This window comes from Dermacentor andersoni, chromosome 7 (assembly GCF_023375885.2).
Source record: "Dermacentor andersoni chromosome 7, qqDerAnde1_hic_scaffold, whole genome shotgun sequence".
Classification (NCBI taxonomy): Eukaryota; Metazoa; Arthropoda; class Arachnida; order Ixodida; family Ixodidae; genus Dermacentor; species Dermacentor andersoni.
The window spans coordinates 29,799,107-29,824,085 of NC_092820.1; the positions used below are offsets into that span (position 1 = coordinate 29,799,107).

The 24,979-nt window shown below is 49.6% G+C and overlaps 1 protein-coding gene across 1 annotated transcript in view; it reads left to right on the forward strand.

Annotated features, from left to right (window-relative positions):
• LOC126535338 (uncharacterized) overlaps positions 1-24,979 on the forward strand; it is a 107,832-nt gene that overhangs the window by 23,842 nt on the left and 59,011 nt on the right. The window contains exon 3 of the mRNA XM_072289048.1: positions 4,762-4,782. Within this exon, the coding sequence (XP_072145149.1) occupies positions 4,762-4,782 (21 nt within the window). The remainder of the gene's footprint in view (positions 1-4,761; positions 4,783-24,979) is intronic.

The following is a 24,979-nucleotide window of genomic DNA, read 5'->3' on the forward strand; positions in this document are numbered from 1 at the left end:
ATATGTAGGTGGCACAGTTTGCCCGCAACGCAATTTAAGTTTTTTTTCACCACTGGATAAAACCGGCAAGAACATGTCGCGGGTACACCGTGAATTAACGTGCTTTTGCAGGGCTCGCATAAGTACAGGAAAAAAATTACCGCAATTACTTAGCACCGAACAGGATGCTAAGGGTTACCCGCGCGTGGTCTCTACGAGCTGCACTGCGAAGACTACGCAGTCAATAAGAAATATCGTCTTACAATCGGGCACCACCTGCTGTAACAGTGACCGAACCGCCCAATAAAACCATGCAAGAGGGAATTAGGCATGGGCTCTTGCCAGCTTTTGTGTGTCTACTTCCTGTAAGACGGTTCTTTCGCTCCAATGCTCACCTGAAAGTTGACTTAGATGCTGGGTAAAAAGTATGAAATTCTGGGGTTTTGCGTGCCGAAACCACAATATGATTATGAGGGACGCCGTATTGGGGGATTGTAGATTAATTTTGACCACTTGTGGTTCTTTAAGTAGCACTCAGTGCGCGCTACACGCGTGTCTTACATCGAAGCTGTTAAGGACTACTTTCGATACTATCGGGTCCGCATTTAGAAAAAAAAATCCCGAAGATAGTGCAATGCCGGGCTGACCCACGGCGGAACTGCAGTTCGCCATTAAGCGGCCTACATGCACAGCTTCGCTCGTCATCCTTCTTCACAGAGTGGACGGGCACTGAGTTTTGTTGCATTTCGTCTCATCGAAATGCTGTCGCTTTCATCATCATCATCATCAGCCTGGTTATGCCCACTGCAGGGCAAAGGCCTCTCCCATACTTCTCCAACTATCCCGGTCATGTACTAATTGTGGCCATGTTGTCCCTGCAAACTTCTTAATCTCATCCGCCCACCTAACTTTCTGCCGCCCTCTGCTACGCTTTCCTTCCCTTGGAATCCATTCCGTAACTCTTAATGACCATCGGTTATCTTCCCTCCTCATTACGTGTCCTGCCCATGCACATTTCTTTTTCTTGATTTCAACTAAGATATCATTAACTCGCGTTTGTTCCCTCACCCAATCTGCTCTTTTCTTATCCCTTAACGTTACACCTATAATTCTTCTTTCCATAGCTCGTTGCGTCGTCCTCAATTTAAGTAGAACCCTTTTCGTAAGCCTCCAGGTTTCTGCCCCGTACGTGTGTACTGGTAAGACACAGCTGTTGTAAACTTTTCTCGTGAGGGATAATGGCAACCTTCTGTTCATGATCTGAGAATGCTTACCAAACGCACCCCAGCCCATTCTTATTCTTCTGATTATTTCAGTCTCATGATCCGGATCCGCAGTCACTACCTGTCCTAACTAGATGTATTCCCTTACCACGTCCAGTGCCTCACTACCTATTGTAAACTGCTGTTCCCTTGCGAGACTGTTAAACATTACTTTAGTTTTCTGCAGAATAATTTTTAGGCCCACCCTTCGGCTTTGCCTCTCCAGGTCAGTGAGCATGCATTGCAGTTGGTCCCATGAGTTACTAAGCAAGGTAATATCATCAGCGAATCGCAAGTTACTAAGGTATTCTCCATTAACGCTTATCCCCAATTCTTCCCAATCCAGGTCTCTGAATACCTCCTGTAAACACGCTGTGAATAGCATCGGAGAGATCGTATCTCCCTGCCTGACGCCTTTCTTTATTGGGATTTTGTTGCTTTCTTTATGGAGGACTACGGTGGCTGTGGAGCCGCTATAGATATCTTTCAGTATTTTTACATACGGCTCGTCTACACCCTGATTCCGCAATGCCTTCATGACTGCTGATGTTTCGACTGAATCAAACGCTTTCTCGTAATCAATGAAAGCTATATATAAAGGTTGGTTATATTCCGCACATTTTTCTATCACCTGATTGATAGTGTGAATATGGTCTATTGTTGAGTAGCCTTTACGGAATCCTGCCTGGTCCTTTGGTTGACGAAAGTCTAAGCTGTTCCTGATTCTATTTGCAATTACCTTAGTAAATACTTTGTAGGCAACGGACAGTAAACTGATCGGTCTATAATTTGTCATGTCTTTGGCATCCCCTTTCTTATGGATTAGGATTATGTTAGCGTTTTTACAAGATTCCGGTACGCTCGAAGTCCTGAGGCATTGCGTATACAGGGCGGCCAGTTTCTCTAGAACAATCTGCCCACTATCCTTCAACAAATCTGCTGTTACCTGATCCTCCCCAGCTGCCTTCCCCCTTTGCATAGCTCCCAAGGCTTTCTTTACTTCTTCCGGTGTTACCTGAGGAATTTCGAATTCCTCTAGACTATTCTCTCTTCCATTATCGTCGTGGGTGCTACTGGTACTGTATAAATCTCTATAGAACTCCTCAGCCACTTGAACTATTTCATCCATATTAGTAATGATATTGCCAGCTTTGTCTCTTAACGCATACATCTGATTCTTGCCAATTCCTAGTTTCTTCTTCACTGCTTTTAGGCTTCCTCCGTTCCTGAGAGCATGCTCAATTCTATCCATATTATACTTCCTTATGTCGGCTGTCTTACGCTTGTTGATTAACTTTGAAATTTCTGCCAGTTCTATTCTAGCTGTAGGGTTAGAGGCTTTCATACATCGGCGTTTCTTGATCAGGTCTTTCGTCTCTTGCGATAGCTTACTGGTATCCTGTCTAACGGAGTTACCACCGACTTTTATTGCACACTCCTTAATGATGCCCACAAGATTGTCGTTCATTGCTTCAACACTAAGGTCCTCTTCCTGAGTCAAAGCCGAATACCTGTTCTGTAGCTTGATCTGGAATTCCTCTATTTTCCCTCTTACCGCTATAGCTCATTGATCGACTTCTTATGTACCAGTTGCTTCCGTTCCCTCCTCAGGTCTAGGCTAATTCGAGTTCTTACCATCCTATGGTCACTGCAGCGCACCTTGCCAATCGCGTCCACATCTTGTATGATGCCAGGGTTAGCGCAGAGTATGAGGTCTATTTCATTTCTAGTCTCGCCGTTCGGGCTCCTCCACGTCCACTTTCGGCTATCTCGCTTGCGGAAGAAGGTATTCATTATCCGCATATTTTTCTGTTCCGCAAACTCTTCTAATAACTCTCCCCTGCTATTCCTAGTGCCTATGCCATATTCCCCCACTGCCTTGTCTCCAGCCTACTTCTTGCCTACCTTGGCATTGAAGTCGCCCATCAGTATTCTGTATTTTGTTTTGACTTTACCCATCGCCGATTCCACGTCTTCGTAGAAGCTTTCGATTTCCTGGTCATCATGACTGGATGTAGGGGCGTAAACCTGTATAACCTTCATTTTGTACCTCTTATTAAGTTTCACAACAAGACCTGCCACCCTCTCGTTAATGCTATAGAATTCCTGTATGTTACCAGCTATGTTCTTATTAATCAGGAATCCGACTCCTAGTTCTCGTCTCTCTGCTAAGCCCCGGTAGCACAGGACGTGCCCGCTTTTTAGCACTGTATATGCTTCTTTTGGCCTCCTAACTTCACTGAGCCCTAGTATATCCCATTTGCTGCCCTCTAATTCCTCCAATAGCACTGCTAGACTCGCCTCACTAGATAGCGTTCTAGCGTTAAACGTTGCCAGGTTCATATTCCAATGGCGGCCTGTCACTTTGGCCGGCACTTAATACCGCGCCCTCGGTCTTGGTGGCTTAACGCCGAAGTCACTACGCTACCACGGCTGGTAGGTGCTGCGTAACGTTTGAACTGTCATGTGGGTGGCGCCGGTAATAGTATAATAATAATAATAATAATAATAATAATAATAATAATAATAATAATAATAATAATAATAATAATAATAATAATAATTTATTGACCGAAGTTACAAATAAAATTGTGTGCATGGTGCACGATAGCTCACCACAGTTGCCATAACTTTTGAGTGATCTTAAGCCACAATCTTAAAGAGACACTAAAGGCTAATACTGAGTCGACGTGCACTATTTAAATACCATTCTAGAAACCTCGCAACCTTGTTTCGTGCCAAGAAAAAACTTAGTTTACGAGAAAATTGCATCTGAACTGTCTCAATACCTTTTCTGAAATTCAAGTATCCCGCCACCCAATTGGGGAAGTGGTGACGTTGCATACGCCCTTTGCTGCCGTTGGTGAGTAAAACAGCGCCCAACAGACGAAAGTACCGCGAAGACATATAAAGTGAGAGCGGCGGATTTTCCGGCGCAGCTGCTTTTTGGCCAAGTGGCGTCGACCGTTCGGGCATCTCGCTACATCACATGCAAGGTGAATTCTCTGCTACTTGCAGTTTGTGCGAGTTTCGCGAGCCAGCAGAACCAGCGCAGTACTACGCGATAACTACTGAAATGCGAAAGCGTGGGCGGCGCACAGCCGAGAGAGAATGAAACCGTTCGACCGCCCGTGTCGTCGTCAAGGGCGATTTCAATTAGTTCTTTTGTCTAAACATGAAAGAGAATTGGACAAGTAGCATTTTAGTTCGTTTTGTAATACGAAACAAACATGTTTTGTGCAAGGAGTTGTTGAGTACTAGTAACATAATTTAACTGAGGAGTGCTTTCGTCATCGGGCAAGCACTTGAATTTCCCGGAGGAGTCTCTAATCATGTCCTGCATTTACTTCAATTTCTCAATTATTAGGGCGATGTTCGCGATAATATTGACGCCATAGAGATTCCCGAGCGCTAATATATCACTTTAGCTTGACTTAATATTTGCCTTTAGTGTCCCTTTATCCGATATTTTCAGTTTGCTTCTGTTTTTGTGACCACGTAATCTTTTATTCCTTTTCAGGAGTGGAAAATGGGTCGAATAGTGAGTACTGCTTTTAATTGATTGATTTCGTAACTAAGTGCGGCTACTGTGGGCGCTCATTAAAGCATTGTTTATTTCGCATCAATTTATGAGCCCTTGCTAGACCATCGCGCTAGCAGACAAGGTGCCCCTGCGTACTGAGTAAGTTGCTAGGCCTCGGCAGCGAGTGATAAATGGTTGTCGCTCAAAGGCATAGATTACAGCGCCTCGTCCAGGCCACCTCACTCCCGTAGGCAAAATGGAACGGCCTGAATTGTGTGGCTTCTTGGATGGCGATGCTGTACGAGAACGCAACGTAGGGCAGGATTTGATGCCGTCTTTTGATCAAGGTCTAAACATTGAATAGGTAGCACGGCCGTGATTCCGAGTTCGGTTAGTAGCTTCTCTATGGATGACAGGCAGTTATTTTGCGATGGAAATATTTGCTCAACTCTAATACACCCCCAACAGCTGGGTCATAAAGGCTTACTCTATCAAAAATCACATACGCTGGGGCACAAAGTGAAAGATGATGTGCTCTATAAAAATTGGTCCAATTCGGAAGCCGTCGAACGTTAAAAAACATTCATCACTATAACGTGTTGCCTTCGTCGAAACAATGGGCTTGTTCTCTTGGGTGACTGCGAAAAAACGGCCAAGTATATCCGGGACGATTGGCTAGAACGGCCCTATAGGTAGCGCAATGGATTGGATTACACGCGCGTGCACAGGACTCTCACCAGGCCCCCTAGAAAGTTTTGGTGATACCCGATTATTTGTTGACATCCCCTCCAAAACTGAGCAGCGAAAAATAGACGCCTAGCCTGTTTGCATTAATCAAGGGATCTATGGATATTTATCAGTGTAACATTTTGTCTATGCCTCCTTAATCTTTTCCGTCTTCCTTTAAACCTTTATATCTACCATATACAGTTACCTATGCCTGTAATGGATCTTGTCCTATCAATTATTTCCTTGTTTATTTACGCTAGTGCTATAAACGTCTCTAGGCTATCTCGACTGTGATCGCTTACTGCTTCCATCCGCTTTAAGCCCCAGCGCTTTTGGAACGCCGACAGTTCATAAGGGTCGCACTGGTTGAATATCTCCGTATTTCATTAGAATGTATTGTCTCCGGATTTTTGCTCCAGCAGACGCATAGGCCTTATCCTGTCGCGAATATTTGCTCTAGTATGTTTTTGTCGTTAGGCAAGCAGCTTGGGCCTGTTGTGCCTGGTGGTATTTCTGGACAAAGGAGGCACACCGGCGAGCTTACATCTATGGAATGTTGTTGTTGTTAAAAACTTTATTCAAACAGAGGTGTTCGGGGCATGTAGGCCCCTGGCCCCCGCACGACCGTACTTCACTTAAGTGTATGTTCCGTAGGTCCATAACACTGGCAGCCTAGCTGGTCGCGATGGCCTGCGTTGCCGGGTCCTCAGAGCGGAGCACGGTCTCCCAGTGCTCCCACGATGTCAGGTGCTCCAGGCCCCGCGGGGGAGGGTCCGCGCCGGGCAAAGCGAGAGGATGTGGATGGCGGATGCGAACGGTTCAGGACAGAAGGCACAGGCAGGGGCGGGGAAAGAGGGATGGTAATGGGATAGGGTGACAGGGGAGGGGAGTGTCTGGGTCTGGAGTCGCCTCCAAAGTGTCGCATGTGTGTTGTCTAGGGATGGGTGAGGTGGGGGGTAGATCTGACGTGCGGCTCTATAAGCCTGCGTCAGATCGCTGAAAGAGTGCATGCGCTCCTTCGTGAATCCCGGATCGGAGGCCACCTGAGCCTGGTTAATAGAACCTCGGGCTAAAAGGTTGGCAGCCTCGTTTCCGGGATCCCCGGAGTGCGCAGGCATCCATATCAGCTCCACATGGCGGGGTGGAGGTGCAGCGGGCGAGTACAGTATGCAAAAAGCAGGAACATGGACTCGGCCTCGTGCAAAATTTAGTATAGCTGTTTTTGAATCTGTTTATGTATGTATTCCGTGTGGGTGATGGCAATGGCAATCGCAGCTTCCTCTGCAGCTTCTGGGGAAGTGTGTGGGGGGAGGGGTAGTGTGATGAGCGGGGAGAGGGAGGAGTCCACCACGGCGGCAACCACTTGCTCTCCCATGCATGCGGCGCCCACCCATACGGCGTCCGGTTCGGGGCCGTAATAGCGATGGAGCGCCTTAGCTCGAGCTCGGCGGCGCTCCTCGTGGTGTTGTGGGTGCATGTTCCTCGGGCGCAGCTTAATAAGCAGCTCCCGGTGGATGTGGCGTGGGGTGGCGAGTAGTGTAGGGTCGTTGGCTGGTATCCGGATCCCGAGGGAGTCCAGGATGTGCAGCCCAGTGGATGTTCGTGTCAGGCGAATGTATTGCGCCTGTCGGTGGGCTTCTGCAAGTTCCCCGATAGTGTTGTGGAGGCCCAGGCCGAGTAGTCGGTCTGTGGGTGTGTTAATGGGTAGTTTTAGTGCTACTTTGTACGCCTTGCGTATTAAGCATCTAGGGAATTAGTATCGTGTCGGGATAAGTGTAAATATGGGGTTGTGTGAAGCACACGGCTGAGGACGAAGGCATGGATGAGGAGACATAGGTCGCGCTCCTTCATGCCTCTGTGATGGGCTGAAGCCCGGCGAATGAGGTGTGAAATCGCACCTGCAATCTGCTTGAGTTTCTTCAGGGTGGTGGTGCTTTTACCATCACTCTGGATATGGAGTCCCAGTATGCAGAGGGTTTCAACCTCCGGCACTGGGCGTCCGTCCAGATCGATCGTGATGGGGGAGCATGGGGAGCAGCGATTACGAGGTCTGATGAGTAGTAGTTCGGATTTTTCTGGGGAGCAAGAAAGACCGATACTGGCAGCATAATTTTGGGTCAGGGTGGCTGCAGACTGGAGAGTGTCCTCTATGCCGCCGTCACTGCCATGGGTAGTCCACAGCGTGATGTCGTCGGCATAGAGGGTGTGTTTGAGATGGGGTATGATTGCCAATTGTCGGGCCAGGGGGATTAGGGTGATATTAAATACAAAGGGGGACAGAACGGACCCTTGCGGGGTGCCAACACTCTGTAAAGTAAAAGAGAGGGAGGTGAGTGGACTAAAGTGTATCTGAGCCGTGCGGTCGGTCACGAATGCTTGAATGTAGGTGTACGTACGTGCACCTACATTCAGTCGCGAGAGGGCAGTCATGATCGCTTGGTGTTCTACGCGATCAAAGGCTTTGGAGAGGTCCAGAGCCAAGACTGCCTTTGTGTGACCCGGGATAAGGGGGTCGAAAATGTCGTGCGTAAGTTGTAGCATGGCATCCTGCGCGGATAAATGGGGGCGGAAGCCCACCATGCTATGAGGGTAAAGGTCGTTTTCCGCCATGTGCTGTGTGAGTCTCGATAATACTACATGCCCGAAAAGCTGTCCGAGGCACGAGGTTAGCGAGATCGGGTGAAGGTTTTGGGGTGTAAGTGGTTTGTTGGGTTTGGGTATGAAAATGACCCTCGCATGACGCCACGACTGGGGGAGGGTGCCCTCCCTCCAACACTGGTTGAAGTAGTCCGTAATCTGTGTGATGGATTGATCATCCAGATTACGAAGCATGGATTTGGTTACCTGGTCGGCGCCAGGTGCGGAGCTGGTACGGAGAGTCAGGAGGGCCGCTCTGTCCGTGTCGAGTGTGGGGTTGGGCTGCCCTGTATAGGGAGGCAAGCGAGTCGGTGTGCCTGGGGAGGTGTAGGTTTTTTTGAAGTGTGTCTATAACGCTGTCAGGGTTGTCTATGTGTGCGTGGATGAGTCTTGTTACATGGTGTTGTGTTGCTGTTTTTGTCTGCGTCGGATCTACAAGGTGGCGGAGGAGTTGCCAGGCCCGCTTGGTGGACAGGTTCCCAGCAATGCCGTCGCATATCTGGCCCCAGTTGGACCGGCAGAGCTCCTCATAATGTTGTTGGATTTGGGTTTGCAGCGCGGCCAGCCGCTTTCTAAGTGTCCTGTTTAGCTTATTCCTCTTCCACCGTTCTAGGAGGCTGTGATAGGCCTCCCAGAGGTGGGCCAGTGGGGTGTTTAATATAGGGGTTTCTGTAGGGGTTTCAATAATTTTTGTGTTTCATTGGACGTCATCCTGGGGTGATTTCACCCAGGTGTCGATATCGGAAATAGGGGTGTCAGAGCGGGCCACCCGAGTGGTGCGGAGAGAGTCCCAGTTTATGAGTTTGTGTGTCATGTAAGTGTGACGGGGTTGTTTGTATGGGACACTGACCTGTATAATGTAATGATCGCTGCCTAGTGTGTATTGTGTTCTGGTCCAGGTGACGCCTCGGAGAGAGTGGGTTAGCAGCAGGTCCGGGCTGGTGTCCATACTGACGCTATTTCCGATCCGAGTGGGCGTCAGGAAGTTGTGTACGGTGAAGTGGAGGTTCTGGAGGAGCAGCCAGAGCCTGCGACCTCGGTGTGTTGTTTTGTATCGCCAGTCTGTATGTTGACTGTTGAAGTCTCTGCCGACTAACAGGGGGTGCTTTCCTGCCAGTCGGTGCACCGATCGAAGTAGGGACTCTAGAGACGCCATCAGGTGTGATGGGAGGTGATAAATGTTGACATTAAATATGGATGGTAACGTGTGTTTATGGTGTATGATTTCAGTGATCACGCAGGGCGTCTCTGAAGCGATATGGTGTACCCTGTGAGTGATGCTACGGTGTATGAGTGTGGACGCCCTGGGTTTGCCTGTGGCGTCCGAATGTACCGAGGTGTAGCTGGGAAGTGTTGCGCAATGTGCAGCGTCTTGGAGTAAAAGCATTTGGGGCTGAGGAGTTAGTGTGGGAAGTAAAAGCTGCAGAGGTGCATGCTTGCCCCGGAAGCCACGGCAATTCCAAGCTAGAATTTGTAGGTTATTATTTCCCCGCGCCGCCATACTGGAGCGTGGGGGGGCGGAGAGGGGGGGGGGTTAGTTGCGTGTCCATTGGAATTTGTTGGACAGGAGGGGTGAATTGGGTAGGCTGAAGGGTGGGTTGCGAGGGTATGGAAGGGCGCATTTGTGTGAAGCGGTGTTCTATGTTTTCGAGCATCTTGTTAAGCATAACATCCATGCGTTGCTCTAATTTCTCCGTGAAGGTTTCTACGAGGTGAGTGAGTTTAGTCTCGAGGCGTGTTTCCAGTTCTTGTAGTTTACGATCGAATTTAGCCTCAAGCGCTGCGAGTTTGGCATCTATGTCTGTCAACTGAGGGGGTGGTTTTACCTGTGTGGTTCGCTGTTTTTTCGTGGGCGGTGTGCTGGGAGATTCCGTCTCGGGGGGTGGAGTGGAGTTAGGGAGGCCTGATTGCGTCGGGGGTTGGGTATGGACGAGGGAAGCAAGGCGACTTACCTCTTCCCTGAGGGCCCGGAGCTCACGTTCCTGTTGTAGCGCTTCGGGAGGCTGGGTGAGCGGGGGGTGGGTATGACTTCCGGCGGCCAGGTCGGCCCATGTGAGATGTCGAGCGTCCGAAGGGCGGGAAGCTGTGCTGCCGGAGCGTCGACGCGGGCTGTGACTGGATCGATGGTGTTGACGATGTTCTGTCTTCTTTTGAGTGGACCTCGGCTGGCGTGTAGTAGGACTTCTTCGATGTGCTTTGCATCCACTTGTTCCGGTCAGGTGCCCTCCACCGCAGAGAATGCATTCTGGAGCGCAGGTTAGTGGGTCCACTCTTTCATGAGTTTCGCCACATCTTGGGCATCCGTGGGAGCGGGGCAGGGTACATAAATCTGCTCGATGTCCTGGTTTTCTGCAGTTCGCACAGGTGTCGATGTGTCCCCGGTAGACCGTGCATAGGTGGACACTGCCGCCGTAGATGATTTTCCTCGGAACTGGTCCGTAGGCGAAGGTGATAAGGAGTGAGCGTGTTTTTCCCATACGTCGGGCATCAATGATGGGGACTTCGGAATTTCGGGCCTGAAGGTCTGTGATGACCTCGATGGGGGTTTCATCCCAAAATGCGTTCGTGATCACTCCGCGCACCGCCCCGGCTGGTGGGGTGATGTAGGCTGTGATAGCATATTTTCGGTCGCGAAGTGTAATTTCCTTGAGATTGACGAGTTTGAGGGCGGTCTCTTGGCACGTGGTGGCGATGGTGCACGTGTTGTTTGTGGGATGTACTCGGATCTGGATGTCTTGTTGGCCTTGTAGCTGCGCTGCTTGCATGATTGTGGCGCGTAGCGAGCGCTTCGAGATGTAGAGAAGCGCGAGCCCTCCCTGCGATCTGTAGACAATTTTGTAAGCGTCGGCAGGCAACGGCGCGAGTTGGCGATCCTAGGTCGCCAACTCGCGCCGCTGCGCGCTCTCGCAGCGCGCAGCTGTTCTTGGCGAGGCTGGAACGCGGGCGGCGATGGCGTTGTGGCGTTTGCGTTCTGTGGCGTCCCCATGCTGGATCCTGGGCATGCGGGAGATGATTTGGAGGCGCCGGTCGTGTTCCAACTGGACGCGTGCATAGACAGGACATGCTTCCAGTCCCGGGGGTTGTATTCGGACGGGTTCAAGTCCTCTACAGACACTGTGACCTGCATGCTGGAGTCTGGGAAGTGGCCGCGCGAGGCCTAGTGCGGCGGCTGCGCCGCTGCCTGAAAGGAAGGCTGACGGCTCAGCCGGAGAGCGTCGGATCTCAAAAAATGTGGGGTCCTCGGGAAGCTCTCACCTTGCTGCGTTGATTGAGGTAGGCAGTGGAGTTCCACGGGGGGTTCGCTGACCGCTGAACAGGTCTGTGCGCGGAGCCGATGCGGAGCACGTCTTGCCTGGTTCTTCTTCCTTCCACCCCACCGGACTCTGCCTCTGGTGTCCAACCGCCGACTCACCCTCGACGCAACGAAGGTGCAATTTCATGCGAAACCGGAGTCGACGCTGTTCCCTCGAAGTCATCAGCATAGGCTCTTTGCAGGTTGCACATGACAGATGACCCAACAGAGTTTGTTGTCCGAAAACTCGTCTTATTCGTCAGCTCTGGGTCGTCGAACAAATACACGACACATAATCGCCGTCAATTACCTTCACGTGACGCTGGTTTCGTCGCCAGCTCTGGTGTCAAAAGACGATAAGCTTGAATGGCTTCTATGGATTGCCATTCAAGCTTATCGTCTTTTGACACCGATCGGGCAAGACGACATCGCGGAGATTCCTTGGCATGTGTGCCTACTACAGGCGCTTTGTCAAGGACTTTTCGCGCATCGCTGAGCCGCTGATACATCTAACAAAATGTGACGTCGAGTTCAAATGGAAAAAGCCGCAGGCCGACGCGTTTCAAAAACTCAAACGACGCATGCAGCCGCCGCCGGTTCTTGCGCACTTCGACGAGGATGCCGATACCAAAATCCACACTGACGCCAGTAGCCTAGGCCTCGGTGCCGTCCTAGTCCAGAGGAAAGACGCACTTGAACTGGTGATAGCTTACGCTAGCCGGTCGCTGTCAACAGCGGAAGGCAATTATTCTACGACAGAAAAGGAATGCCTCGCCATCGTTTCGGCTGCAGCAAAATTTCGCCCTTACCTATATGGCAGGCCATTCAAGGTCGTCAGCGACCATCGCGCGTTGTGTTCGCTAGCGAAATTAAAGGATCCTTCAGGACCGCTGGCGCAGTGGAGCCTCAAACTACGAGAATACGACATCACTGTCACCTACAAGTCCGGAGGAAAACACTCTAATGCCGATTGCCTATCACGCGCCCCCATTGTGCCGCTATCGCAAGGTGACGAGTATGACGACGCTTTCCTTATAATAATGAGCGCGGAAGATTTCGCTTAACAGCAACGAGCAGACCCGGAGCTAAAACGCCTCGTCGAGTATTTGGAAGGACGGACCAACGTGGTTCCTGGGGCATTTAAGCGAAGAACTTCTCACCAGTCCGCGCCAACTACCTTCTTGTTGTTCCTTCAGCGCTGCGTCCAGAAGTAAAGCACGCGCTGCATTACGATCCGACGGCTGGGCACCTCGGATTATCCCGGACGCTATCGAGGGTACAGAAAAGGTACTACTGGCCACGTCTGATCGCCGACGTTGCCGGTTACGTCAAGACATACCGAGACTGTCAGCGACGCAAGACAGCACCGACAAGGCTAGCGGGATTACTACAGCCGATCGATCCTGCTTGCCAACCATTTAAGCAGATCGGGATGGACTTGTTGGGACCATTTACGGCGTCAACAACCGCAAATAAGTAGATCGTCGTGGCGACGGGCTACCTTACGCGCTTCGCTGAAACGAAAGCTCTGCCGAAAAATAGCGCAGCGGAAGTGGTGAAATTCTTGGCAACATGGCGCCCCAGAAGTCCTCATCACCGACAGAGGAACGGCCTTTGCAGCGGAGCTCACCCAAGCTATTCTGTGGTACAGTCAGACAAGGCACAGGAGGACAACTTCCTACCACCCACAGTCGAATGGTCTTACGGAACGGCTGAATAAGACCCTCGCCGACATTCTAGCAGTGTATGACGACGTCGAACACAAGACCTGGGATGCCGTCCTGCCGTACATAACCTTTGCTTGCAACACGGCGGTGCAAAAAAAAAAAAAAACACAGCTCACGCCATTCAAGCTGGTTTACGGCAGAAATCTGACGATGACTCTCGACGCCATGCTGCCGCACGTCATCGACAAAGAGAATCTTGACGTCGCCACCTACGTCCTGCACGCCGAAGAAGCCCGACAGCTCGCTCGCCTACGGATCAAGAACCAGCATCGTACCGACAGCCGACACTACAACATCGGACGATGCTACGTCGAGTACAAGCGATCGTGTTTGGATTTGGACCCCGATACGCCGACTAGGACTCAGTGAGAAACTATTGCGACGCTATTTCGGATCCTAAAATATCATTCGACCTATTTGCGAACTGGACTGAGGTTTTACCAGACGACCTTTCGCATTCACAGCGGCGCCGCCCACCATCTGAAGTGGTCCACGGGGTGCGTCTTAAGCCCTTTTGCGCACGCTGGCGAATTTTGTTCTTTCTTTCCTACGGGTGCTTTTGCTTTTTACTTAGTTTTTTTTCCGCATAGGATCTATGCTATTTAAGAAGGGGGTATTGCACGTGTACTTGTTTCTTTTTATGTTTATCGGACGACCTTCATGGTCATCAGAGGGCGACGGGGCCTTCGCAATCCTGCGCCGTTTGCTGAAGCCACCTGCAATTTTGCGTCACTGACCCGACAACCCCTTCAGAGGTGCACATTGATGCCAGCGGTGTTGGCCTCGGCGAAGTCCTTGCGCAGCGCGAACACGGGTTTTCTGATTGCACTGCGGCTTATGCAAGTCGCACGCTTTCGAAAGCAGTGAGCAAATACTCCGTGACGCAAAAGAAATGCTTGGCGATTATCTGGGCTGTTAATAAGTGACGGCCATATTTGTATGGCAGCCCATTTGACGTCGTCACGAACCATCATGTACTTCGTTTGTTGTCGTCACTAAGGAACCCCTCAGGTCGCCTTGTCCGTTGGGCACTTCGCCTGCAGGACTACGACACTCGCGTGCTCTACAGTAGCGGCCGCCAGAACTTTGACGCCGATGCCCTCTCGCGCTCTCCCTTGCCCGACGACAATGCCCGCTGCTCCGTATCCCAGCTTGTCGTTTCTTCCATCGATCTCTGCACCATTGCTTCCGAACAGCGCAAGGACCACTGGATCACCTCGTTGATAGACCTGCGCTCTGATCGATCGGTACAACCAACCACTCGTGCGTTACGTCGTGAGTCCCACCATTTCGCCATTCGCGACGACCTACTACACCGATGCAATGACACCACCGATGGCTGCCAGTGGTTGCTAGTGGTACCCCGCAGTCTGCGTTCTGAAATATGCGCGTAATTGCACTCTGATCCACTGTGTGCACACTCGAGAGTATTCAAAAGTTACCACTCCATTCGACAGCGGCACTACTGGCGCGGGATGTACAGCTACGTTCAGAAGTTTGTTCGCTCGTGCCCAGATTGTCAGCGCCGGAAGTCTTCACCGCGCCCGTCGTCAGCCAGTGTGCAACCGTTATTTTGCCCTACTCGGACGTTCGGGCGTGTCGGCATCGATTTCCATGGGCCACTTCCCCTGACATCTGCTGGTAAACGCTGGGCCATCGTTGCTGTTGACCACCTCACGCGATACGCCGAAACTGCCGCCCTCCCAGCGGCTACAGGGCACGATGTTGCCTACTTCCGGCTTCGCCGATTCATACTGCATCATGGTCCATCACAGGAGTTGCTCAGCGATCGCGAATGTGCCTTCTTGTCGGAAGTCGTCTAAGCCATCCTCAAAGCACCGCACAACTACTGCTTACCATCCGCAGACAAATGGCCTCGCAAAACGCTTTAACCATACCCTTGGTGACATGTTCGCAATGTACGTAGCCACCGACCACACACATTGGGATGCCATTCTCCCCTTCGCAACCTACGCCCACAATACCGCCCCTCAGAGCACCACTGGCTTTTCCCCTTATTGTACGGCCGGCACCCGTCGCACACAATCGACACAATCTTTCCTTACGAGCTTGATGCATCTGAATGTGCGCCTATTTCTGCCACAAGCAGACATGCCGAAGAGTGTCTCGATCTGGTTACTTCAAATGACCAAGAGTGCCAGAAGAACGTTCGCCGTGACACACTTCTGCGCCCACGTTCCTCGCCGCAGCGCTTGTGGGGTTCTCCTTCCCTTACACTGTACTTGGTCTACCGTCGAAATTACTGCTCATGTATGAAGGCCCTTACCGCGTCGTCGAACGCACATCTCCGGTGAACTACGTGATCAAGCCCGTTGAACCGTCTTCAGACATGTGCCGTCGGGGACGATGCATAACTGCGAGTCGGCCTAGTTGGAACATTGTCAACGTCGACCACCTCAAGACCTACTATGACCCACTTATAGTGACATGCTGTTAGGTCGTCAGGTGTCTCCCTTTTCGTTCCCGGGGGTAATTGTAAAGAAGGATTGCAATGATATAGTGGGTGGTCCTCTACAGCACTTTCTAGTGTTTCGTCCTCTTCAGCGATTTTGCTCGTGAATGCCTCTCGCGCTCGGAATCTGTGCTCGGCCTAGACTGTCGCCGCTGCGCTGCTTCTAGTTCCATGACATGAGTACCTTAACAATACCAAATTGATGCACTGATGAAGTGAAAATATGGCCCGATAAGGACAGATGGATACGCTCACAAAAAAGTATTTTTCAACAAGAAAGAGAAGATAAATTATATTTGCCAACACCCTGTAACCTATCCACATGCAGCAAACACTTTGGTAACAAATACATCTTGATTGTTGCCGCAAGGGATTTTACCTGGCAGGTTTTTCAATGGCAGACGGCTGCAAATAGTGTTGACCGATGCATGTTTAGTATGGGTAAACTTGAATTGCACACTAAAGCATTGATCTGATTAGGGGAAGATGCAACAGACCGGTTTGATTTGGAGTTCTGTGAATGCTGAAAGACCGTTATGTATCCTTAACTATGTTTACAGCGCAAAAATTCACGTGGAAGAAAGAAGAGACTAGGACACAGACAGCGCTTACTTCCAAGTGAATCTTTAATCAACTAGAAAAAAACTTATATGCCTTTTTTACAAGGATGCGTGCTTGTAGACAGAAATGACCCCCAAACAACCAGATAGATAAATGAGGCCGCTGAGATGGCAGGATGCAGAAACATTTGTGCCAGAGTGCCATCAATCACCCTAAACGATGAAGAGATAGACTACTTGAATGTAACCCGTGTACTGATAGCACGCATAAGTAACTTTTGTGCGATTAGCTGGCAACAGTGCGTCTGCGCTTGCATTACATTGGGAACGTAACCAATGTCCTGGATAACATGCTGGAGTAATGTATGTACGATTAGAAGACAGCAGAGCAAAGTGTTTTCTAGGTGAATAAAGATTCAGTTTGAAATCAGCGCTGTCTGTGTGCTAGTCTCTTCTTTCGTCCACGTTAAGCCTTGCGCTGTGAGCATAGTTAAGGATGACTCACTAAGTAGCCCACACTTTTACATTGCTAAGATTGTTATATAGTCGGAGAAGGTAAGATAGCAGTGTAACTAGTCTGTTTTTTCAGTGAGCACAAATTTAGAAATTATTGATTGCCAGTTGCCCAGTAGCATAGCTTGCCAGAACCACCGAGATGCCGCCTATTGCAAATTAGAACGAATTAGCATCCACCCCACGTTGAAATCCCTCCCCTATGTAATGCTCTCTGGGCTCTTTAGGATACCTGAATAAAGAAATGATGCATTGAAGGTGGTGCCACATTGGTCATGTGATGTTCTGTGCATCTTGGAGCAACTTTGGCCAAAGCTTTTTAAGACAACGCTTAGCAGGGGTAAGGAACAAATCGCTATGAGTCCTCTTAGTAAGCGCACATGCGCGAACGGCCAGCGCACATTGACGATTTCATGTAGCGCTTGACAAGTTTGTTCAGCATTCTGTTGGTTTGTTATGCTACGCAGTTCCTTACGCCGTGTAAATTTCTTTACATAAATGGCACGTCTTGCGCGTCAACCGGAGCATTGTTTTCTTGGGGAGGATTGCGTCGAGCCCCACGAAGTAGCTAAGGCACTTCAAGCGAAAGTATTTTTTCGTGACGACTCTAGAAGCCTGCTTATGCAGTGATTTGAGATTTTTGGGAAAATATTCTTCATGCGGATTCCAAATGCAAGCGGTGTAGTCCAGTCGCAATCTAGCTGTAATAACGGATGCCAAGAGCTTGGCCACTTGGTTTACGGAGTGAAGGGTACGCCTAAAAAAACCAAGGGTTTGAAGCGCTTTGGTAGTTAAGCAATCGATATACTGGTGCCGTGTAAAGTCTGAAGAAATGTGAAGGCCAGGGTATATTACTGTGGGAACATTTTAAGCGGCTACGTAATCATAGTGTAAAAGCCGTCCTGAGGTGCAGAGGTAGAAGATCTGATAGGTCTTGTTCTGGAAATATTTATCACCATGTGCCAGTTCTCCCATCACTTACCGATTTCGTGAAGGTCCTACTATAGAGAATTGATATTGCTACAGCGCAACCAAGATTGGCGCCAGTTAGCAGACGATGATTTGACATGTAGAGGTGGAATCGGTCTCGACGGCCATCTTGTCTATGCGTCGTTGTCTCTCTTGTAAATATTGCAAATGCACTTTTATATGCGACTTCTGCAACGTAACAAATTGGTGAGAGGGGCGGGAAACAACAACGAGAAACATCAACGGAGTTCTGCAATGGTCCTCACCTCGGAGTGGATAACATGACTGACGAAACAGGACCCGACATGGTGCGGCCCACATCAATACCTACAGCCCCGATGGTTGTGCTGGCTTAACCGCGGGACCCAGGAACGTTCTGCCGCATCGAACGCCTCGACGTGGAACACTGGATTACCACTTATGAGCGTGCAAGTGCCCACAACAAACGGGATCCGACGATTATGCTAGCTAACTTGGTCTCCTACCTGCAAGGCACAGCGAAGGTGTGGTATGACAACCACGACAAAGACCATAATGACTGGGACATGTGCAAACAGAGGATGAGGGACTTCTGCGGCCGTCCCGCCGGGCGGAAGAGCACTGCTAAGAAAGAACTAGCGACCCGCGCGCAGATGTCTACAAAATCATACCTCTCTTACATACAGGACGTACTTGCTCTGTGTCGTAAGGTCGACATCAATATGGCACAGTCAGATAAGGTTGGACATGTACTGAAGGGGATGGCAGACGATGATTTTCAACCTGATAATGCGCAAAAATTATGAAACAGCACACGACATCATAAAAGAGCGTCAACGCTTTGAGCAGGCCAAGCGTCGCCGCACTGCAGCGCCGTACGCATGTCTGCCGAACACAATTGCGACATCCTCTTGTGACGACAGGCCACGAGTGCAGTGACTATCATCATCAGATGACCTGACACTCATAGCGCGGCGAGAACTTGAAGCCATGGCTGCTGCAGCCCTTTTTTTCTGCCCCAGTTAACTGAACAACTTGCCTACAGTACCATTTGTGCTGGCAATAGTCCGTGAAGAACTCTCTAATCTTGGAGTGTATTCTGTATGTGCCATAGCCGATTCACAGCTGTCTCATCATCATCATCATCATCACCATCATCATCATCATCATCATCATCATCATCATCATCATCATCATCAGCCTGGTTATGCCCACTGCAGGGCAAAGGCCTCTCCCATACTTCTCCAACTACCCCGGTCATGTACTAATTGTGGCCATGTCGTCCCTGCAAGCTTCTTAATCTCATCCGCCCACCTAACTTTCTGCCGCCCTCTGCTACGCTTTCCTTCCCTTGGAATCCATTCCGTAACTCTTAATGACCATCGGTTATCTTCCCTCCTCATTACGTGTCCTGCCCATGCCCATTTCTTTTTCTTGATTTCAACTAAGATATCATTAACTCGCGTTTGTTCCCTCACACAATCTGCTCTTTTCTTATCCCTTAACGTTACACCTATCATTCTTCTTTCCATAGCTCGTTGCGTCGTCCTCAATTTAAGTAGAAACCTTTTCGTAAGCCTCCAGGTTTCTGCCCCGTACGTGAGTACTGGTAAGACACAGCTGTTATAAACTTTTCTCTTGAGGGATAATGACAACCTGCTGTTCATGATATGAGAATGCTTACCAAACGCACCCCAGCCCATTCTTATTCTTCTGATTATTTCAGTCTCATGATCCGGATCCGCAGTCACGACCTGTCCTAAGTAGATGTATTCCCTTACCACTTCCAGTGCCTCGCTACCTATCGTAAACTGCTGTTCCCTTCCGAGAATGTTAAACATTACTTTAGTTTTCTGCAGATTAATTTTCAGACCCACCCTTCGGCTTTGCCTCTCCACGTCAGTGAGCATGCATTGCAATTGGTCCCCTGAGTTACTAAGCAAGGCAATATCATCAGCGAATCGGAAGTTACTAATGTTTTCTCCATTAACTCTTAGCCCCAATTCTTCCCAATCCAGGTCTCTGAATACCTCCTGTAAACACGCTGTGAATAGCATCGGAGAGATCGTATCTCCCTGCCTGACGCCTTTCTTTATTGGGATTTTGTTGCTTTCTTTATGGAGGACTACGGTGGCTGTGGAGCCGCTATAGATATCTTTCAGTATTTTTACATACGGCTCGTCTACACCCTGATTCCTCAATGCCTTCATGACTGCTGAGGTTTAGACTGAATCAAACGCTTTCTCGTAATCAATGAAAGCTATATATAAAGGTTGGTTATATTCCGCACATTTTTCTATCACCTGATTGATAGTGTGAATATGGTCTATTGTTGAGTAGCCTTTACGGAATCCTGCCTGGTCCTTTGGTTGACGGAAGTCTAAGGTGTTCCTGATTCTATTTGCAATTACCTTAGTAAATACTTTGTAGGCAACGGACAGTAAACTGATCGGTCTATAATTTTTCAAGTCATTGGCGTCCCCTTTCTTATGGATTAGGATTATGTTAGCGTTTTTCCAAGATTCCGGTACACTCGAAGTCCTGAGGCATTGCGTATACAGGGTGGCCAGTTTCTCTAGAACAATCTGTCCACCATCCTTCAACGAATCTGCTCTTACCTGATCCTCCCCAGCTGCCTTCCCCCTTTGCATAGCTCCCAAGGCGTTCTTTACTTCTTCCGGTGTTACCTGTGGGATTTCGAATTCCTCTAGACTATTCTCTCTTCCATTATCGTCGTGGGTGCCACTGGTACTGTATAAATCTCTATAGAACTCCACAACCACTTGAACTATCTCAGCCATATTAGTAATGATATTGCCGGCTTTGTCTCTTAACGCATACATCTGATTCTTGCCAATTCCTAGTTTCTTTTTCGCTGATTTTAGGCTTCCTCCGTTCCTGAGAGCATGTTCAATTCTATCCATATTATACTTCCTTATGTCAGCTGTCTTACGCTTGTTGATTAATTTCGAAAGTTCTGCCAGTTCTATTCTAGCTGTAGGGTCAGAGGCTTTCATACATTGGCGTTTCTTGATCAGATCTTTCGTCTCCTGCGACAGTTTACTGGTATCCTGTCTAACAGAGTTACCACCGACTTCTATTGCACACTCCTTAATGATGCCCACAAGATTGTCGTTCATTGCTTCAACACTAAGGTCCTCTTCCTGAGTCAAAGCCGAATACCTGTTCTGCAGCTTGATCTGGAATTCCTCTATTTTCCCTCTTACCGCTATAGCTCATTGATCGACTTCTTATGTACCAGTTGCTTCCGTTCCCTCCTCAGGTCAAGGCTAATTCGAGTTCTTACCATCCTATGGTCACTGCAGCGCACCTTGCTGAGCACGTCCACATCTTGTATGATGCCAGGGTTAGCGCAGAGTATGAGGTCTATTTTATTTCTAGTCTCGCCGTTCGGGCTCCTACACGTCCACTTTCGGCTGTCTCGCTTGCGGAAGAAGGTATTCATTATCCGCATATTATTCTGTTCCGCAAACTCTACTAATAACTCTCCCCTGCTATTCCTAGTGCCTATGCCATATTCCCCCACTGCCTTGTCTCCAGCCTGCTTCTTGCCTACTTTGGCATTGAATTCGCCCATCAGTGTGCTGTATATTGTTTTGATTTTACCCATCGCCGATTCCACGTCTTCATAGAAGCTTTCCACTTCCTAATCATCATGACTGGATGTAGGGGCGTAGACCTGTATAACCTTCATTTTGTACCTCTTATTAAGTTTCACAACAAGACCTGCCACCCTCTCGTTAATGCTATAGAGTTCTTGTATGTTACCAGCTATGTTATTATTCAGGAATCCAACTCCTAGTTCTCGTCTCTCCGCTAAGCCCCGGTAGCACAGGACGTGCCCGCTTTTTAGCACTGTATATGCTTCTTTTGGCCTCCTAGCTTCACTGAGCCCTATTATATCCCAATTACTGCCCTCTATTTCTTCCAATAGCACTGCTAGACTCGCCTCACTAGATAACGTTCTAGCGTTAAACGTTGCCAGGTTCATATTGCAATGGCGGCCTGTCCGGAGCCAGGGATTCTTAGCACCCTCTGCAGCGTCGCAGGTCTGACCGCCGCCGTGGTCAGTTGCTTCGCAGCTGCTGGGGACTGAGGGCCAGGGTTTGATTGTTGTGTTCATATAGGAGATTGTGGCCAAGTACTGCACCAGGGTGGCCAATCCTGCTCTGGTGAGGGAGTGTGTTACCGGTTCTGGTCACCGGGATCAGGTCACACTCCAGGCCTGTTTATACAATTTTATCAACACGCGGATTTTTATTTATGCGGTGGAAAATGTGCGCGGCACCGGGATTCGAACCACGGACCTCCTGCACGCGACGCGGGTGTTCTACCTCTACGCCACCGCTGCATCCCCTGTCTCATGCTCCAGGCCTATCGACTAGTCCGCGGAATCCTGCACGCTACTGAAATCCAGCCAAGTAGCGTACCACAGACGATCGGCCAATTTGTTTGGTCTGACGGCGTATCGGTCACGCTGCTCGCCATTGTAACAACTGTACTTTCCCCTCACCTCTGCGACGGCTATTTACCAGTTATTGTCGCCCCAAGCAGAGCCAGCGTTGTTATCACCCTCCATTGGCACTACAACAGTCAAACAATGACGCACGTGCTTCTTGGCACAGTCCTTCGTCGTCATTCCAACGCCACCGGTCCTATTCACCACCAGCTCGTTGACTGTCGTCCCGATCGCCGCAGGCTTGCCGCTCACCGTGCCCGATGCAGCTCCAACGACCGTTTCTGGAAAGCTGATACAGCTCCCGGGACTGACGCAGCATTGACGACTCGACCACAAAACCCTCTGATCACTTTGCTTACCAAACAAGACTTAATGAACGTTTTAGTCCATGGCGACAGTGTCCCATCCCAGCACTTATCATTGGCGCGCTCATGTCCATGATAAGTGCCCAACTGCACCGACGCCTGAACAAAGTTCTCACACCCGCTGCATCACTCGCCCTGCGTGTCGCCGACGGAAGAACGCCTACCGTGCTCGGTATCGGCACCGCTCCTATTTGCATCGCGGGGCTCCTAACGACTGCTCTGTTTGCCCTTTTGGAACAATGCCCTTACAACTTTATACTTAGCTTAGACTTTTTATCGTCCCATTGAGCCCTCCTTGATTGCGCGTCTAGTGTCATTCAGCTGTAACTGCCCCACGGCTGCTATAGTCCACCAGTAACACAACTGCAGTTATGCTCTCCTGAAGACATCCGCCTGTCGCCTCAAGCCACTACGTACATCACTCTACTGCCATTCTCATCTGTCCCAAACGGCATCTATGTACTATGTCCCACCGCTGACATACTGATTGAAAGAAATTTGGCCGTTCCCGATACCGTGCTCACTGTTACAGGCAATCAGACATCGCTCCCTCTCTTTAATCTTAACGACTAGACTTACAAGTCTTAAGTCTTAAGACTAGACTCGCAATACCTGGTATCTCGAAAAAAGCTGATCTGTCATCACCAGCCCTTAGACAGCTCACGCTACTATATTTGTACGAGAACTACCGTGACTCTACACATATTTACACTGATGGATCTGTCCTTCCAAGCAGCTCCGCGGCGGCAATCGCCATACCAGCGAAAGCTACAACAATCAAATTTAAGACGACCCACGCGACAACATCGACGGAAGCAGCGCTCGCAGCGCTCTTTACTGCCCTTCATCACATTGGTGATGAACCGCCACACAAATGGACAATATTCTGTGATTCGAAGGCGGCACTGCAGTCTCTACTGTCACCTTTACGACGCGGACCGCACGAACAACTAGTATTGCATATTACAGAGACGTTACACCATATAAGTGATGCAGGCCATGAAATAACCTTCCAGGGGCTTCCAAGTCACTGCGGTATTACCGGCAATGAAAGGGCGGATCACGCTGCCCGCTCAGCCTATACTGAGGAGCGCCACGTCCCAATTCCTCTTTCTAGAACTGACGCGGCGCAGAAGCTCCGCCTACTTGCTCGGCAGTGCACCGCGTCGCAATGGAATGAGCCACATTTAAGAAATACGCGACTGTACTCACTTGATCCAACATTAAGTCTTCGAGCGCCATCACAGCTTCGCCGTAGAGACGCCACGCTTTTATATCGACTTTGGTTGGGCGTTGCCTTTACTAAAGCCTATGCCTTCCGCATAGGGATGACCGACACCCCAACCTGTGACCACTGCGGCCATGAAGAATCAATTGGCCATATTTTGTGCGCCTGCCCGCAGTACAGTCCACAGAGGGCATGCCTTAGCCACGAACTTGACCAACTGGACGACCAACCGCTATCCGAAAAAAGAATTCTACAACATCGAAAGGACCTACCGTCGCAGAAGAAGGCCGTGCAAGCGCTTTTGCGCTTCTTGCGATCTACCGGCCTGTGTGAACGACTTTAACTGGATCGCCTTTTGTGTGTGTGTCTCCATGTGTGCGCGTTCCTTTTTTCTTTAGCGTTTTCCTCTCTGTCATCTTTCTAACTCCTATCCCCCATCCCCAGTGTAGGGTAGCAAACCGGAGACTCATATCTGGTTAATCTCCCTGCCTTTCCTCTTCATTCTCTCTCTCTAACGACTAGACTTAAGTCCTTCCCACAGGCATGTGTTTGGGCGACATCTCGCCTGTGAACGATTGCGAGATAACGGCTCTTGACGCCGAAGTTTCGTCACCCTCTACAGGAACCTCTGATTAACCGACCCTCACAGACAAACTTAGCAAGATGATTGCACCCGATTTTCTTCCGGCACAAGGTGCTGACCTCCGCAGTCTCTTGAAAACTTACCGCGATGTTTTTGACGTGGTCGGCCGCACTTTAGCCCAGACATCGCTGGTTACCCATGGTAATTACCACGGAGACGCCAATCCAATCTCCCGCCGGCCGTATCGTGCTTCACATGCTGAACGACAAGTCATACTACGAGAAGTCGATAAAATGTTGACTGAAGGGCTTATCGAGCCATCTTGCGGTAGTGGGCTTCCCCTGTTCTCCTTGTCAAGAAATAGGGCAGCAGTTGGCGCTTTTGTGTGGATTACAGACACCTCAACAAAATCGCACGCAAGGATGTCTACCCCTTGCCGCGTATTGATGACGCCTTGCACTGCTTGCATGGAGCCAAATACTTTAATAGACCTCCGATCAGGCTATCGGCAAATCTCGGTAGATGACATGGACCGTGAGAAAACTGCCTTCGTTACACCCGACGAACTCTACCAATTCAAGGTTATGCCGTTCGGCCTTTGTAATGGCCCGGCAACCTTCGAGAGAATGATGGGCTCCTTACTTCACGGCTATAAACGGTTCTCATGTCTGTGTTATCTA